The sequence below is a fragment of the Lampris incognitus genome, chromosome 2 (assembly GCF_029633865.1).
Source record: "Lampris incognitus isolate fLamInc1 chromosome 2, fLamInc1.hap2, whole genome shotgun sequence".
Lineage (NCBI taxonomy): Eukaryota > Metazoa > Chordata > Actinopteri > Lampriformes > Lampridae > Lampris > Lampris incognitus.
The window spans coordinates 11,406,327-11,421,650 of record NC_079212.1 but is presented as its reverse complement, the minus strand read 5'-3'; the positions used below and the strand labels follow the sequence as shown (position 1 = coordinate 11,421,650).

The 15,324-nt window shown below is 45.7% G+C and overlaps 1 protein-coding gene across 1 annotated transcript in view; it reads left to right on the top strand.

Moving 5' to 3' along the window:
• Window positions 1–15,324, top strand: part of LOC130108340 (plexin-A2-like) — a 179,689-nt gene that overhangs the window by 120,305 nt on the left and 44,060 nt on the right. The window contains exons 17-21 of the mRNA XM_056275245.1: window positions 849–1,088; window positions 1,873–2,016; window positions 3,272–3,506; window positions 7,818–7,960; window positions 14,537–14,805. Of these exons, the coding sequence (XP_056131220.1) occupies window positions 849–1,088; window positions 1,873–2,016; window positions 3,272–3,506; window positions 7,818–7,960; window positions 14,537–14,805 (1,031 nt within the window). The remainder of the gene's footprint in view (window positions 1–848; window positions 1,089–1,872; window positions 2,017–3,271; window positions 3,507–7,817; window positions 7,961–14,536; window positions 14,806–15,324) is intronic.

Below are 15,324 nucleotides of genomic sequence, written 5' to 3'. Positions count from 1 at the left end.
GCGTGGCGGTAGCTTTGATGATATTTACCTCTAATTAAGTTTCTTCCCGAGAGAGAGAGAGAGAGAGAGTGCTGGGAGGGAGCGAAAGGAGATAAAAACCTCCCTAAGCAGAGCACTGCACAGCAATCAATCCCCCCCACCCCCACTCCCCTCCACTAGGCCTGCTCCCCGGGCCGCGGAGGATGGATGGAAGACCAGCCTCTCCTCTGGGCGAACCGCGGAGCAGTAATAAAAGAACCATAGCTCAACCTTTACCCGAGGAGACAGAGGACCAGCACCGCCGCGCTCTCCGGCTGTTGTCCCGTAGTCTTCATCAGAGAGCCGGTGGAGACAGTTTATCCTTGATTTTATGGAGGCTTCCCGCTGCAATAAAGACAGCTTTAAAGACAGCTAGCAAATGTATTATTTTCCCTTCCTCTAGAAAGAAGGAGGCTTTAAGACGGGCAGTAAAAGGCTCTGAAACTCCCTGCAGGGCTCATGCCGGTACTAATGTGTTTTAGTAGCGATCACACCTTGAACTGTAATAAAAAAGAAAGGCTGTACACTGGATTGGCTGCAATCACTGGTTTGGAGTATTGTCTGAAACCAGATGAAAAGAGCTAAACTGGACTGAATCTTCCACGCTGATCCAGGCCGACTTGTTCATGTTTCATTGTAGAGCATCTAGATTATCAGAGAACGCCGGCCAGGCAGGACATGTGAAAGTCGTTCTCAAAGCCGATCCCGAAATTGGATTTTTTTTCTCCTCTCTAACACACTTCCCCCTTTTCCATCTCCGTCTTTCTCTTTTTCTGTCTGTATCTCTCTCTCTCTGTCTCTCGTTCTCCCTGCCCCCCCCCCACCCCCAGGTGTGTAAAGTGCTGAACACAACCAGTATGGCTTGTCTCGCTCCCTCCCTGATGGCGGAGTACCATCCGGGGTTGGACGCGGTCAAGCACGCCGACGAGTTCGGCTTCATCTTCAACAACGTGCAGGCACTTCTGGTCTACAACAACACCAACTTCGTCTACTACCCCAACCCTTACTTTGAGCCTCTGAGCACCAACGGTGTCCTGGAACAGAAACCAGGCTCACCCATCATTCTCAAGGTAGGACACACACACACACACACACACACACAAGTTTGAACATCATAATGGAGGGGTTTTTTTTGTTTTGTTTTTTTCCTTTTTTCTCCCCAATTGTATCCGGCCAATTACCCCGCTCTTCCAAGCCGTCCCAGTCGCTGCCCCGCCCCCTCTGCCGATCCGGGGGAGGGCTGGAGACTACCACATGCCTCCTCCGATACATGTGGAGTCGCCAGCCGCTTCTTTTCACCTGACAGTAAGGAGTTTCACCAGGGGGACGTAGCACGTGGGAGGATCACGCTATTCCCCCCAGTTTCCCCTCCCCCCCGAACAGGAGCCCCCGACCGACCAGAGGAGGCGCTAGTGCGGCGACCAGGGCACATACCCACATCCGGCTTCCCACCCGCAGACACGGCCAATTGTGTCTGTAGGAACGCCCGACCAAGCCATAGGTAACACGGGGATTCGAACTGGCGATCCCCGTGTTGGTAGGCAATGGAATAGACCACCACGCCACCCGGACGCCCCTGTAATGTAGTTTTAAGAAGTGATGTACTTTGAAAGGATATATTTTGATGAGTATTATGGTTCATGGTTTCCAGTTTATTGTCTCAGGAGAAAGGGAACCATCCTCTTCATACTGGCCGCAGCTGCACCACAACACGGGATGCTAATTAGCTAGGTGATATATTGTATTTGTGAGTTGTTAGACTTCTGAAACCCACACAGTGTGTGTGTGTGTGTGTCAGCTTGCCTCTTAACCCCCCCCCCCACCTTCTCTTTTCCATCTCCTGTGTGCCCACAGGGTAGAAACCTGGTTCCCCCAGCATCAGGAGGAGTGAAGCTCAACTACACCGTGCTGATTGGGGAGACACCCTGCTCCGTCACCGTGTCTGAGAGCCAGCTGCTGTGTGAGCCCCCCAACCTCACCGGACAGTACAAAGTCATGGTCAGTGTCCATCTGTCTGTGTTAGTGCTTTCAGTCATTCGTCTGGCGCTTGCTTTTGTTTCTTTTTTTTTAATCTTTCTGAGTTTGCTTTGTTTTTGTTCTTTCTCATTTTTTCTTCTTTCTCTCTTTCTTTCTTGTGCATCACTTTGATTAACGCATATTTTATAAAGGGTTTATAAGTGGCTACTAATCACTTTATTAATGTTAATAACTCATTTATTAATGCATTATAACTCAATAATTAGATTTTACAACACAATTTTTGCATTGCTAGGTTGGGAGCCCACGTAGTGAGAGTCAGACTCAGAGTCAGAATACTTTTTTCCTCCCCGAGGGGAAATCGGGTAGTCTCCTTAGACATTCTCTCAGAAACCATGTGACTTTGAAAGAGCCACATTCTCAGCAAGCAGTTTAATGCAACGCAAACACAAAAGTCAATTTTCATACTGCAGCAACAGCTGCAGCAACAGTGGTTAGGTTTGGGGGTATACAGCAGTTTGGCTAGGTTTATTTAATCGCATACTTTCCTAAAAATAAACGTCTAGAGACTCTCCCCATGCAGGCTCCCAACCTGGCAACCCTAAAGGACTTTCAATTGATGCATTATAACATCTTATTATACATTGTAACATCTTATTACTGGTTGATAACACGTTTATAAATGCGTTATCAACCATTATTGAACGTGATTAGTAACCACTTATAAAAGCCTTTTACGAAGTGTGCCTCATTGTAATGCCCTTCATTTCTTCCTCATTTATGAAAATTTGTGATTCCCTCTTCAAATATGACCCGTAAACTCCATTATTTTTACTCGTTCGTTCAGGTGAAGGAGGGGGGGTCAAAGTGAGAGCAGCGTGACGGTGCTCAAGCTGTCAAAAGGTTCTGTAAGAATCCGCTGCAATTATTTCTAGTCGCCAGCTCACTTATTGAGTGCAAGCCCCAGACTACTCCTCTCTCCGCGTCGGTGTGTAGGCTCCTGCATGCATTAAACCCAGTGTCAGTTTCTGCATGGTTGTATAGAATAGATAATGTTCATTGTACATGCATCTTTGCAAAGGTGGTGTAATTAGGTAGCTGCTATGTTTTCACTTGATATTTATTTTCATTTTGTTAATTTATCAGTTGTCATCACTGTGTTATCAGATGTTGTCATTGTGTGTATTTGCTTCATCAAAAATAAAAAATGGAAACAGATGAACAATGATTTTTGTGTGTGTGTGTGTGTGTGTGTTTACTGTACGTCTATCTCTAGGTGCAGGTAGGTGGTCTCCACGTCTCTCCAGGGGCAGTCCACATCCTGTCCGACAGCCTGCTGACCCTGCCGGCCATCGTCAGCATCGCCGCTGGTGGAGGCCTCCTCCTCATCATCGTCATCCTCGTACTTATCGCCTACAAGCGCAAGTCACGTGAGAACGACCTCACCCTCAAGCGACTGCAGATGCAAATGGACAACCTGGAGTCGCGGGTCGCTCTTGAGTGCAAGGAAGGTGAGTGGAAGGGTGATGCCTGCTCAGCGCCGGCCACGTTGCTTTTCTCTGGCAACAAAAGCGCTTGTTTTAATCTATGGTGACATCCACACCAGGTCTGTTTTTCTATGGTATTTTTCAATGCACACACACACACTCCTAATATGTAGGCTTTCAAATAATTCGTTAGTGTAGTAACAGCACTCCAAAAAGTAAAGAGAGGAGGACTGAAGTTGTGCAGAATAACTAAAAAGCCTACATCTTACTGGCTAACTGGCAGAACTTTTCATCCTCATGAATCTGGGTGCTTATGTTTCATAGAGGGTGTGTTGCATTTTGAAAACAAGAGTCTATAGACCTATCCAATAGGCCTACACTTGCCAATACCTCTTCTTCTGGTTCAAGTGTAAGTCAACTATTCTTTCTGTTCTCATGTATTGCCCTTAAATTTATATTTTTAAATGTGCAATGTGCAGCTGAAAAAAATACCCCAATAAAGAAAAAAAAATGCAAGACACAAACGGCAGTGGTGCGTTTAGATGGTTCACATAGCAGATGCGGCGGCGTGGTTAGCGCAGTCACCTCACAGCAAGAAGGTCCTGGGTTCGAGCCTCGGGGTAGTCCAACCTTGGGGGTCGTCCCGGGTGGTCCTCTGTGTGGAGTTTGCGTGTTCGCCCCATGTCTGCGTAGGTTTCCTCCGGGTGCTCCGGTTTCCTCCCACAGTCCAAAGACATGTAAGTCAGGTGAATCGGCCATACTAAATTGTCCCTATGTATGAATGTGTGTGTGTTGAGCCTGTGGTAGCCAGGGTGTCTCCCCGCCTGCTGCCCAATGACTTCTGGGATAGGCTCCAGCATCCCCGCAACCCTGAGAGCAGGAGAAGCGGTTTGGATAAAGGATGGATGGACACAGCAGATGCACCACTTTCACTACGTGACCAGTGAAGACTTGGGGTGGTACACAGGTTGTCAGCTTTAGCAGGGTGCCATGCAGCAGCCAAGTCCCTGCCCACTGACTCATGAAAAAAAAACCAGTGAAGCCCATTAAGAGCCTGATTCGTTTTGAGTTCACGCTCAGAGCCAATAATGAGAGAACTGGTCCATCATGCACCAGAAGAACGGGGCTGGTGAATGAGATTCATTTGTGCATGAAAGGATCATAGAAAATCCACAGCTGTGCATTTCTGCTTTTTGTAGTGCAAGTGGTGTGCTTACACACGTGTGTGCTTATGTTAATGTGTGTGTGAGAGAAAGAGTTTAATAATGCAGTATAAATTGTTCAAAATCTGGGTCAGTGAGTTATCTTAGTTTTTATCATAACATACATAGATTCTGACTGCTTGCATGCATGCAGCTTCGGTCATCATCACATATCGAACGCACACCGTGCTAGACAGAACATATGCACAGAAACACTGATATCTAAGTTGGAATTGGCTCAGAGGAAGTAAGCACAACCTCTTCCCAGCAACGAATATGTAAGGACACATCATGTTATCATGTTCTTTTCTTTTTTATTTTCATTTTACTGCCTCACCCGATACTAAATGTATAGTTTAGTGCACTGTACATGTCTGTGTATAAATTGTTCTGAATACATTCAAGTTCGCGCTATAATTTGATTGAAATTGTTTAGAATTATTTTTTCATTTTGATTGAGAACATTAATCTTGAGAATTTAAGGACCTTATCATTGAATCTGGACGAATGATGAGAAGTTCAGAAGTTATGATGGGATGTATATGGATGCCCCCTACCTTCTTCAGGATTTCTCATTGCCACTGAATCTGCTTTCAGACTGACCAGAACTGTCAGTTACACTCTTCATTAAATTCAATAATCAAACCTGCTGCAGGGTCACGCGTCAGCTTCTCGTGTCAGAGAACACTCAGGGGTGGATTATAGAGAATGAGTATATGGGAGAGAGCTCATCTCAGCTTTGGTTTTCGCTTGAGTAAAACAGAGGGATGAATTGGGACTTCTTAATTTAGCTTAGCTTTTATGTAAGCCACGTACTCCGTGGCCTGTTTCCGCAGTCAAGATGCAAGGGGGCACATCAGCGGGTTTCTCGATCTGAAGTGCATCCTATGGCTGATGCAAGGTGAGGTTGCCTTTGAAAAAAATGTGCACCTATGATGTGCCTTTGCATGCAAGTAATTCAGTAGCACGTTAGCTAGCAGCCAGTAGCAGCCCTCCATACAGCGGTGATCTCTGGGTCTCAGGCTGAGCAAGGGAGCCCGCTCACCTACGCATTTACATGTAATCAAGAATCACATAGACGAGGCGTCCGGGTAGCATAGTGGTCTATTCCGTTGCCTACCAACACGGGGATCGCCGGTTCGAATCCCCGTGTTAACCTCCGGCTTGGTTGGGCGTCCCTACACACACAATTGGCTGTGTCTGTGGGTGGGAAGCCGGATGTGGGTATGTGTCCAGGTCGCTGCACTAGCGCCTCCTCTGGTTGGTTGGGGCACCTGTTCAGGGGGGAGGGAGAACTGCGGGGAATAGCGTGATCCTCCCATGCACTACATCCCCCTGGTGAAACTCCTCGCTGTCGGGTGAAAAGAAGTGGCTGGCGACTCCACATGTATTGGAGGAGGCATTAGCAGCCCTCCCCAGATCGGCAGAGGGGGTGGAGCAGCGAGCGACTGGGACAGCTTGGAAGAGTGGGGTAATTGGCTGGATACAATTGGGGAGGAAAAGGGGGGGTAAAAAAAAAATCACATAGAAGTCCTTCTGCCAAAATTTAATTTTCCCATGAAAATGTGTATACTGCTGTTATGAAATACAAGTCCTAGACCAATTGGCAATACTACACACACACGCACCAAGCAGAGTTGTACTGCTTGTTTGTCTATGGATTTCACATTACGTACGGGGGACATTTAGGGTTTTTTATTAGGTTATGTCACTGCTAATTAACACACACATCTGCACTGCCGCACAGTTCCCTGGTGGCCATCGGCTAAGAAAGAGCGCCACGGTCTTCTCTGTATCTTACCTGACCTTTGACCTCATACCCAACGGGAAGACAGCAGGCAGCATTTTGCCTTGATCCGGCACAGGGCTCCCACTCAGTGGGTCACCAGCAGGACTACTGCACATATTGAGGTTGACCTGCCCCCCGATGTCCTCGGCAGCGTCATTAAAGCAAATCACCAGAAGAGCAAGAGTGAGGCTTTTGTGTTCGGCTGTGTCCACGGGGCTTTATCATTCAGACAGAACCTTGTTAAAATTGTCAGTTACTGATCCCTTCTAGCCAGCCTTGATGGATTCTCACAGTATGAGGTATTCAGCTCATAAATAAATAAAAACAAAACAAATAAATAACTAAATAACTAAACTAAAACAAAGACAAAAAAATTCTTACAGCACAAATCCCCAGACTGGCCAACTAAAAGAGAGACGGACGTGATCAGAGAGACACACGGGCAAACCCAGAGAAAGGAGAAGACTGATGTTTTAACCATTAGCAACGGCCATGAGTAGACTGCCCCGAGGGGTGGATTTAGATGGATACCTGGGTCTGTCCTTGTGCGTGGACGCACCGCAGCATCCATATGTGTGTCTGAAAGACCATGTGGGCCAGGGGCCGAGATACGGGGGGGGGGGGGGGGTACGTGGGACTGCTGCTGCTCTTCTGATAGGCTGCAGACAGGGAGTCCTCCCCCCAGGGTGGTGCAACAGGGCTGTGGGCCCCGAGTGGGGGCTCGGGCAGGATGGAGCCAATTAACTAGTGCTCACCTGCAGTCTCACACTGAGATGACACACACACTTCAGGGCCTTTGCTACAGCCAATTTACTGGCGGGTAGATAAAAATGATAGAAATGAGTTGGGGGGGGGCTGTGTGTGTGTGTGAGTGTGTGTGTGTGTGAGTGTTTCAGTGAGCTTACCGTATTTTATTTGGGGGGGGGGTATTTGAAGAGAGAAACGTAGAGTATTGAGTTTTCCTGACTTGAAAACTATCTTGGGCTTTAACTGTCAGCTCCATCAACATGGTAACAAACACCACAGAGATAAGAAGGATTCACCCATTTAGTCCCCGGGGATTAAAGACTTTATTTTTATGCTGCATCTCTTGAGTTTTCAACCCTCCCTCTCTTTGTTTGTTTGTTTCTTTCCTTTGTTTTTTCCACACTTTCTTTGTTTTTTTTTTCCCCTTTTCTCTCTTTCTTTCTGTTTCTGTACATTTGTGTATTTGCTTACCTTTGTATGTCTCCCCACCTTCTTCTCTCCCCCACCTCCTTTTCATCCTTCCTTCCTACTTTCTCCCCTTCCTTTTCTCCGTGCTTCTTACTTCCTTTCTGTCCTTCCTGTCTTGCTTTCTGCCAGCCTTTGCCGAGCTGCAGACAGACATCAACGAGTTGACCAGTGACCTGGACAGAGCTGGAATTCCTCACCTGGACTACAGGACCTACGCCATGAGGGTGCTCTTCCCCGGCATCGAGGATCACCCTGTGCTCAGAGAACTGGAGGTATGGACATGCCGAGAGAGACTGGCAAAAACCGCAAGAGACCGAGAGCGAATCGGTGTTGTAGACGAGGCAGAGAGAAGGGACCGACGAGGAAGGGGTCGAGAAATAGCACGGGGGAAAAACAAAAGACCTGGGAATGGTAATAGGGATAGAAGTGGTGTGTGGATCCTTCCTTATTACCCTTCCTACGGCATAAGTGGCAGAGTGCCTAAGGGAGAGCCGATACCAGTGTGCCATACAGCCTACCTATACTCTCTCTCTCTCTCTCTCTCTCTCTCTCTCTCTCTCTCTCTCTCTCTCTCTCTCTCTCTCTCTCTCTCTCTCATCTCTCTCTCTCTCTCTCTCTCTCTCTCTCTCTCTCTCTCTCTCTCTCTCTCTCTCTCTCTCTCTCTCTCTCTCTCTCTCTCTCTCTCTCTCTCTCTCTCTCTCTCTCTCTCTCTCTCACACACACACACACACACACACACACACACACACACACACACACACACACACACACACACACACAAGCCTCATTCACATTCCCTCATGGAAAACAGAGAGGAGAATAGGGTCCCAGCACGTGGCTATTTCATCCACCAGTGGCTGCGGTATGAGGGGTAATGAACTGAGTAATGCCCAATCCTAAGGCATGCCTGTGGGTTCCTCCACAGGGGAGCAAAACTGGCAGGTTAACACCCCTGGTACCTCTTCATGGCAGAGACCAGTGTGCTGCCAGGAATAGGGTTGGTTTGATATGCTGCACATGGAATGGTGTCCAGAGGACGAGCCCATCAGAGAGAAAGCGATGCAATGAGATAGGGGTCAGCCTTTTGGCTGTAGGTTGAGTGCGAGACAGGATGTGACAGCATCACCTGGTAGGGTTAAATAGAAATGACGGTTGAAGTTGAACAGTATATGCAAGTGGTGCAAAAACACTTCCTCTATACTTCTCAATCGTTGACGTTCAGCAAAGCAGTTTAAGACCTTTGTGTGCCAGGTGCTCTGCCTTATCGTTTGAAGAATTTCATTTCAAAACGTTGCACCTACTAATACTTTGTGAGGTTGATGGATAGCACAAAAGAATAAATCATGCTTATTGGTAAAAAGAAAATGTAGTGGACAAAATGGTCACATTTTTACATACACTACCGTTCAAAAGTTTGGGATCACCCAAACAATTTTGTGTTTTCCATGAAAAGTCACACTTATTCACCACCATATGTTGTGAAATGAATAGAAAATAGAGTCAAGACATTGACAAGGTTAGAAATAATGATTTGTATTTGAAATAAGATTTTTTTTACATCAAACTTTGCTGTCGTCAAAGAATCCTCCATTTGCAGCAATTACAGCATTGCAGACCTTTGGCATTCTAGCTGTTAATTTGCTGAGGTAATCTGGAGAAATTGCACCCCACGCTTCCAGAAGCAGCTCCCACAAGTTGGATTGGTTGGATGGGCACTTCTTTGAGCAGATTGAGTTTCTGGAGCATCACATTTGTGGGGTCAATTAAACGCTCAAAATGGCCAGAAAAAGAGAACTTTCATCTGAAACTCGACAGTCTATTCTTGTTCTTAGAAATGAAGGCTATTCCATGCGAGAAATTGCTAAGAAATTGAAGATTTCCTACACCGGTGTGTACTACTCCCTTCAGAGGACAGCACAAACAGGCTCTAACCAGAGTAGAAAAAGAAGTGGGAGGCCGCGTTGCACAACTGAGCAAGAAGATAAGTACATTAGAGTCTCTAGTTTGAGAAACAGACGCCTCACAGGTCCCCAACTGGCATCTTCATTAAATAGTACCTGTTAGAGCCTGTTTGTGCTGTCCTCTGAAGGGAGTAGTACACACCGGTGTAGGAAATCTTCAATTTCTTAGCAATTTCTCGCATGGAATAGCCTTCATTTCTAAGAACAAGAATAGACTGTCGAGTTTCAGATGAAAGTTCTCTTTTTCTGGCCATTTTGAGCGTTTAATTGACCCCACAAATGTGATGCTCCAGAAACTCAATCTGCTCAAAGAAGTGCCCATCCAACCAATCCAACTTGTGGGAGCTGCTTCTGGAAGCGTGGGGTGCAATTTCTCCAGATTACCTCAACAAATTAACAGCTAGAATGCCAAAGGTCTGCAATGCTGTAATTGCTGCAAATGGAGGATTCTTTGACGAAAGCAAAGTTTGATGTAAAAAAAATCTTATTTCAAATACAAATCATTATTTCTAACCTTGTCAATGTCTTGACTCTATTTTCTATTCATTTCACAACATATGGTGGTGAATAAGTGTGACTTTTCATGGAAAACACGAAATTGTTTGGGTGATCCCAAACTTTTGAACGGTAGTGTATTTGAGCCCAGTAGTCTGTAACATCCTGGCGGCCTGTCCAGGGTGTCTCCCCGCCTGCCGCCCAATGACTGCTGGGATAGGCTCCAGCATCCCCGCGACCCTGAGAGCAGGATAAGCAGTTTGGATAATGGATGGATGGATGGATGGATGATCCCGGTAGTGAACCGTGACTTTTAAACACTGACCCCCCCCCCCCCCCTTCCCTCATCAGGGAAAAAAAAAGGAAACTACCTGCCTAGCTTACTGTGTCCTCTCCTATCATACTGCAAAAGTTACCTATGACAGTTCCAGCTCTGAAACAAAAATTAGGACCATTGGCCATTATTGCATTGCCATCTAGCAAACAGCATGGAGAGAATGAGAGTTATCACCAAAACAAAAAAAACAAACAAACAAAACAGCTAATTTCTAAACAAAATGCAAATCCTCCTTTCAAATAATCGCATTATCAGGCAAGCTGTGTGTGCACTTAAGCAGAATATGGTGACAATGGGACGGGGTGCAAAACACATGACAGCCACCCCCTCCTACCACACAAAACCAACAAAATGCCATGTAAGCCTTCACAGCATGTCAGTGTTCACAGCCAAGCAGCCATTAGCACCAGACTCTTCAGATCCATGGACAGTGAACAGCGATCATGGCATTTTGGCAATCCACCACCACAAACAAACAATACTGTTAATATCCCGGTCCCTCCTAACCTGCTCATCATGGTAAATAAATAAATGGTAAATGGACTGCATTTATAGAGCGCTTTTCTAGTCTACCCGACCCCTCAAAGCGGTTTACAATGCATGCCTCCCCTCACACATGCACACACATTCACACACTGATGGAGGAGGCTGCCATGCAAGGCGCCAGCCTGCTCATCAGGAGCACTTAGGGGTTCCGTGTCTTGCTCAAGGACACTTCAACACGCTGTCTGGAGGAGCCAGGGATTGGACCTTCCGATTACTAGACGACCCACTCTACCTCCTAGCCAACCTCCTCATTATGAGTAATGACATACTGGCCTTGTTGCTCATCCAGCTGGAGCTCTTTCCTGGTCTGTCCAAATGTCTTAAGGCAAATAGTAGCTTTCAGATGACTTGAAGTGTTTTGATGGCGATTGGCTGACTTGGATAAACTTCCTAAATCAGAAAATCCGTCTTTGGGCCAGGACCCACTCTCCGCACCAGACAGCAAGCACTCCCAGCAGTACAGCTTTTGCTCCTTGGTTGATCCTGTCATCCAGGAGTATCGTGTGTAATTGCTGGAGCTGAAATAACTCTCAAATGTCGTGGTTTTCTGTACCAAATTAAGCTCTGGTGTAGGTCTTCCTTTGCTAATAAACTCCAACTTTTCATTGAAAGTTAATCTTGAAAAGTGTGTGGATAATAAATTTGCAATGATATCCTCCTCACTAGGCGGCACGGTGGTGCAGTGGTTAGCGCGGTTGCCTCACAGCAAGAAGGTCCTGGGTTCAGGGCCCAGGGTAGTCCAACCTTGGAGATCATCCCAGGTCGTCCTGTGTGTGGAGTTTGCATGTTCTCCCCCTGTCTGCTTGGGTTTCCTCCCACAGTCCAAAGACATGTAGGTCAGGTGAATCGGCCACACTAAATTGTCCCTAGGTATGAATGTGTGGATGCATCGGCCCTGTGATGGTCTAGCACACTGAGAGCAGGATAAGCGGTTCAGATAATGGATGGATCCTCCTTATTAGCAGTAATGTTACTCGCGGCTTCCATCATGAACTAACAGGCTAGCTTGCTAGCTAGTTTAATGGCTGTTTTTTTTTCTCCCCCCACTAGCTTGTGATTCGTGACCCCTGGCAGTGGGCAGATTAGTGATAACAAAGCCCACCCATTTAGAGGGATGACATGATTGGTCAATTTTACTGTCATTTGAAATTACTCATTGAATTTCCATTGCTCGGACCTCTGTAAAATTATAGCTGGACCACCAATCACAGAACTGAAAGCATAGCATTTTCTTCCTAGCAACTGCAGAGGCAGCAAAATTCTGACAGGGAGACGAAGGAGCTTCTTTCATTTAACCCCTCACATTCCAACATAAACTGAATAGGCAAGTTTGAAGGGTTTACTTCCTCAGAAGCATTTTGTTTAGATATTGATTGTTGAATTATGAATTGATGAAATAAAATTAGAACTGATGAATTTTAGGCCCTCACTGAGGGTCTAGAGGGCCCTGACAGGTCCCCTCTGCTTGAGCCCTATACATAGAATGATAAACCTCAATTCTGCTTCCTTTTTTGTTTTTATTTCTAAAGTAGATTCATACCTAGACAGGTAATATGATTTAAAATTCAACTGGAATTAAAATGCACATTTTTTGTAACAACAATATAGTTCTGCTCTGTATGGTCTGTCTTGTGTCCTCTTTTTTTGGGGGGGGGGGGTCATGACCCAAAAGGAAGAAATTTCACTTTTTTTTTTCTTATGAGGGCTCCATCTATCTCAGCTTCTATTGATCAGCATGGATTTGGTTGCCCATCTACATAAATGGATTGCATTTATATAGCAATTTATTTACCATCTAAATGGATATTAGCCAATCATCGCATTTCATTTCGAGGACAGCTCTTTTATTTTCACTCCAAGGCGAACCCCTCAGACAAGGTTCAGCAGCCTGCGCTGCAACAAAACTGTATGTGTATATACCGCATCAAGTAAAGCTGGCCTGCAACGTCTTAGTTTAGATGTTCTGTAGCCGGGTGCAGCAGGCAGAAGCCCCCGCAGGGACCAAAGGTTAATGGGTAAAACTTTTAAGGAAGCGTGTCACGCCAGAGTTCATGTTGCTGATTTGCAGCCCCCACTTTGCTCCAAAGTGCTCCTCTATCAACTGGGCTCTGAAACAAAATAGATTTCGACTCTCAGGTGATTTTGAATCCTGGAGCCATACCCACAATCCTCAGCTGTGCATCAATTAGCATTTGAATACTGTTTTTTTGTGTGCGTAATGTTAACCCTCATGAATCCAAAGGTCTTGATCAAAGACCAGTGTAGTGGTTTTTTTATACCCACTTAGCAAGGTTAATATTAATGGCTTTTGCAAGTAACTAGCTATGATGTGTACCTAACACTAGCTGGTTCAAGCCGGGTGCATTCATTAACTGGGGCGAGAAACAGCTGGCTTGGTTCACAGCTGCTGTTGATTTTTTTTACATTTTTTTTAAATTTTGATATACTTTATTAATCCCCGTGGGGAAATTCCTCTCTGCGTTTAACCCATCCCAGCTGTTTAGCTAGGAGCAGTGGGCAGCCGCCATGCAGCACCTGGGGACCAACTCCAATTCGTCTTGCCACCTCAGGGGCACAGACAGGAGTATTAACCCTAACATGCGTGTCTTTCTGATGGTGGGGGAAACCGGAGCACCCGGAGAAAACACACCACAGACACGGGGAGAACATGAAAACTCCATACAGAGGACAACCTGGGATGACCCCCCCCAGGTTGGACAACCCCGGGGTTCGAACCCAGGACCTTCTTTGCTGTGAGGTGACAGTGCTAACCACTGGGCCACCGTGCCACCCAAAAGCCAGGGGATAGCCCAACAGTTGTTGATGCTGCACAAATAAGTTTTGTGAATATGTGTGTTTTCGATATATAATATTACTGATTAATATCACCATAAAATATCACCATAAAAAGTAGCACTGACGAAAGTTAAAAAGGTTTTGGGTGCCATTGCGAGTGCCTTACAAACTTACCAGCAAATCTCATGATCTCTCCAGATATTGCATAGTGTAATTTGACATGCATTTCGCCATATTAAGTACCAGATAATAAGTGGTAGATTATAAAAAATTGTGCTATGTCTTTGTAACGCCATTCAGCTATGTGACCAGGGAAGATGAGAGTGTCTCCCAGTAACGCTGGCTTTCAATTGTCGTTCAGATGACATGCTATTTCATATCTCCAAAAAATATGCTTTACCTTCTTTTTACATCAAAAGTGAGATTTCAGATTTCTGTTGGACTTACAAAGGTGGAATGGCTGCAAATAAAAGGAGCAGTGCACTTCAGCAGCGCTAAGTCGGTAACCAGTTAAAGTACTTTCAGTTAAGAACCAAGGGCGTTTAGCTAGGTGTTGGAGCTCTCGAAAAAATCCTTCCTTTTGTGTGAAAGGTCAGGAATCCACATCAACAGCATCAGAAATCAATTTCAGAACATTACTTTACTTTGCCCTACAATTACTCTTCGACGTTTGTTGGCTTGAAATGCCTGTTGTTGTTTCTGTGCTGGTCCAGGTGTCGGGAAATGGACAGCTGAATGTAGAGAAGGCCCTGAAGCTGTTCGGCCAGCTCATCAACAACAAGGTCTTCCTCCTCACCTTCATCCGAACGCTGGAGATGCAGCGCTCCTTCTCCATGAGGGACCGCGGTAATGTGGCTTCACTCATCATGACGGCCCTGCAGGGGAGACTGGAGTATGCTACCGATGTCCTCAAGCACCTGCTTTCGGACCTCATCGATCGCAACCTGGAGAGCAAGAATCACCCCAAACTGCTGCTGCGCAGGTAGGAGAGCATTCCCTCAAACATCAGCAGAACAAATAATCTGATGGGGAACAACACTGCCATTAGCAGTTACCATACCGCTCAGATTGTCTCCATCGTGATATAGTGACATCGGTGGCTTGCTTGTGTAAGAAAATTGGGTAACACTTTCTATGAAGCTTGCATCTATAACCCCCTATAAGCATCTTTAACGCCCTATGAGTGTAGCTAGAAGTCATTGTAAGATTCATTATAACCATATATACGCCCTCACAACACCTCATAACCACCTTAATGATACATTATGTCAATTTAAAATGGATTTATGCATTATAAATATGTCATCATTAGCCTGTTTATCTGTCAAATGTCATAATGCATCATAGCCAACTTGTTTTGCTGAAGTTTTGTAGAGATGCATAATGAGACTTCAATGCTATTTCACAGTCTTCAGCCATAGCCGTTAGTCATTGTAATACATATTATAGGAAAGTATGGGCGGTATAGATGCAATAGATGCTTATGGGGTGTTATACATGC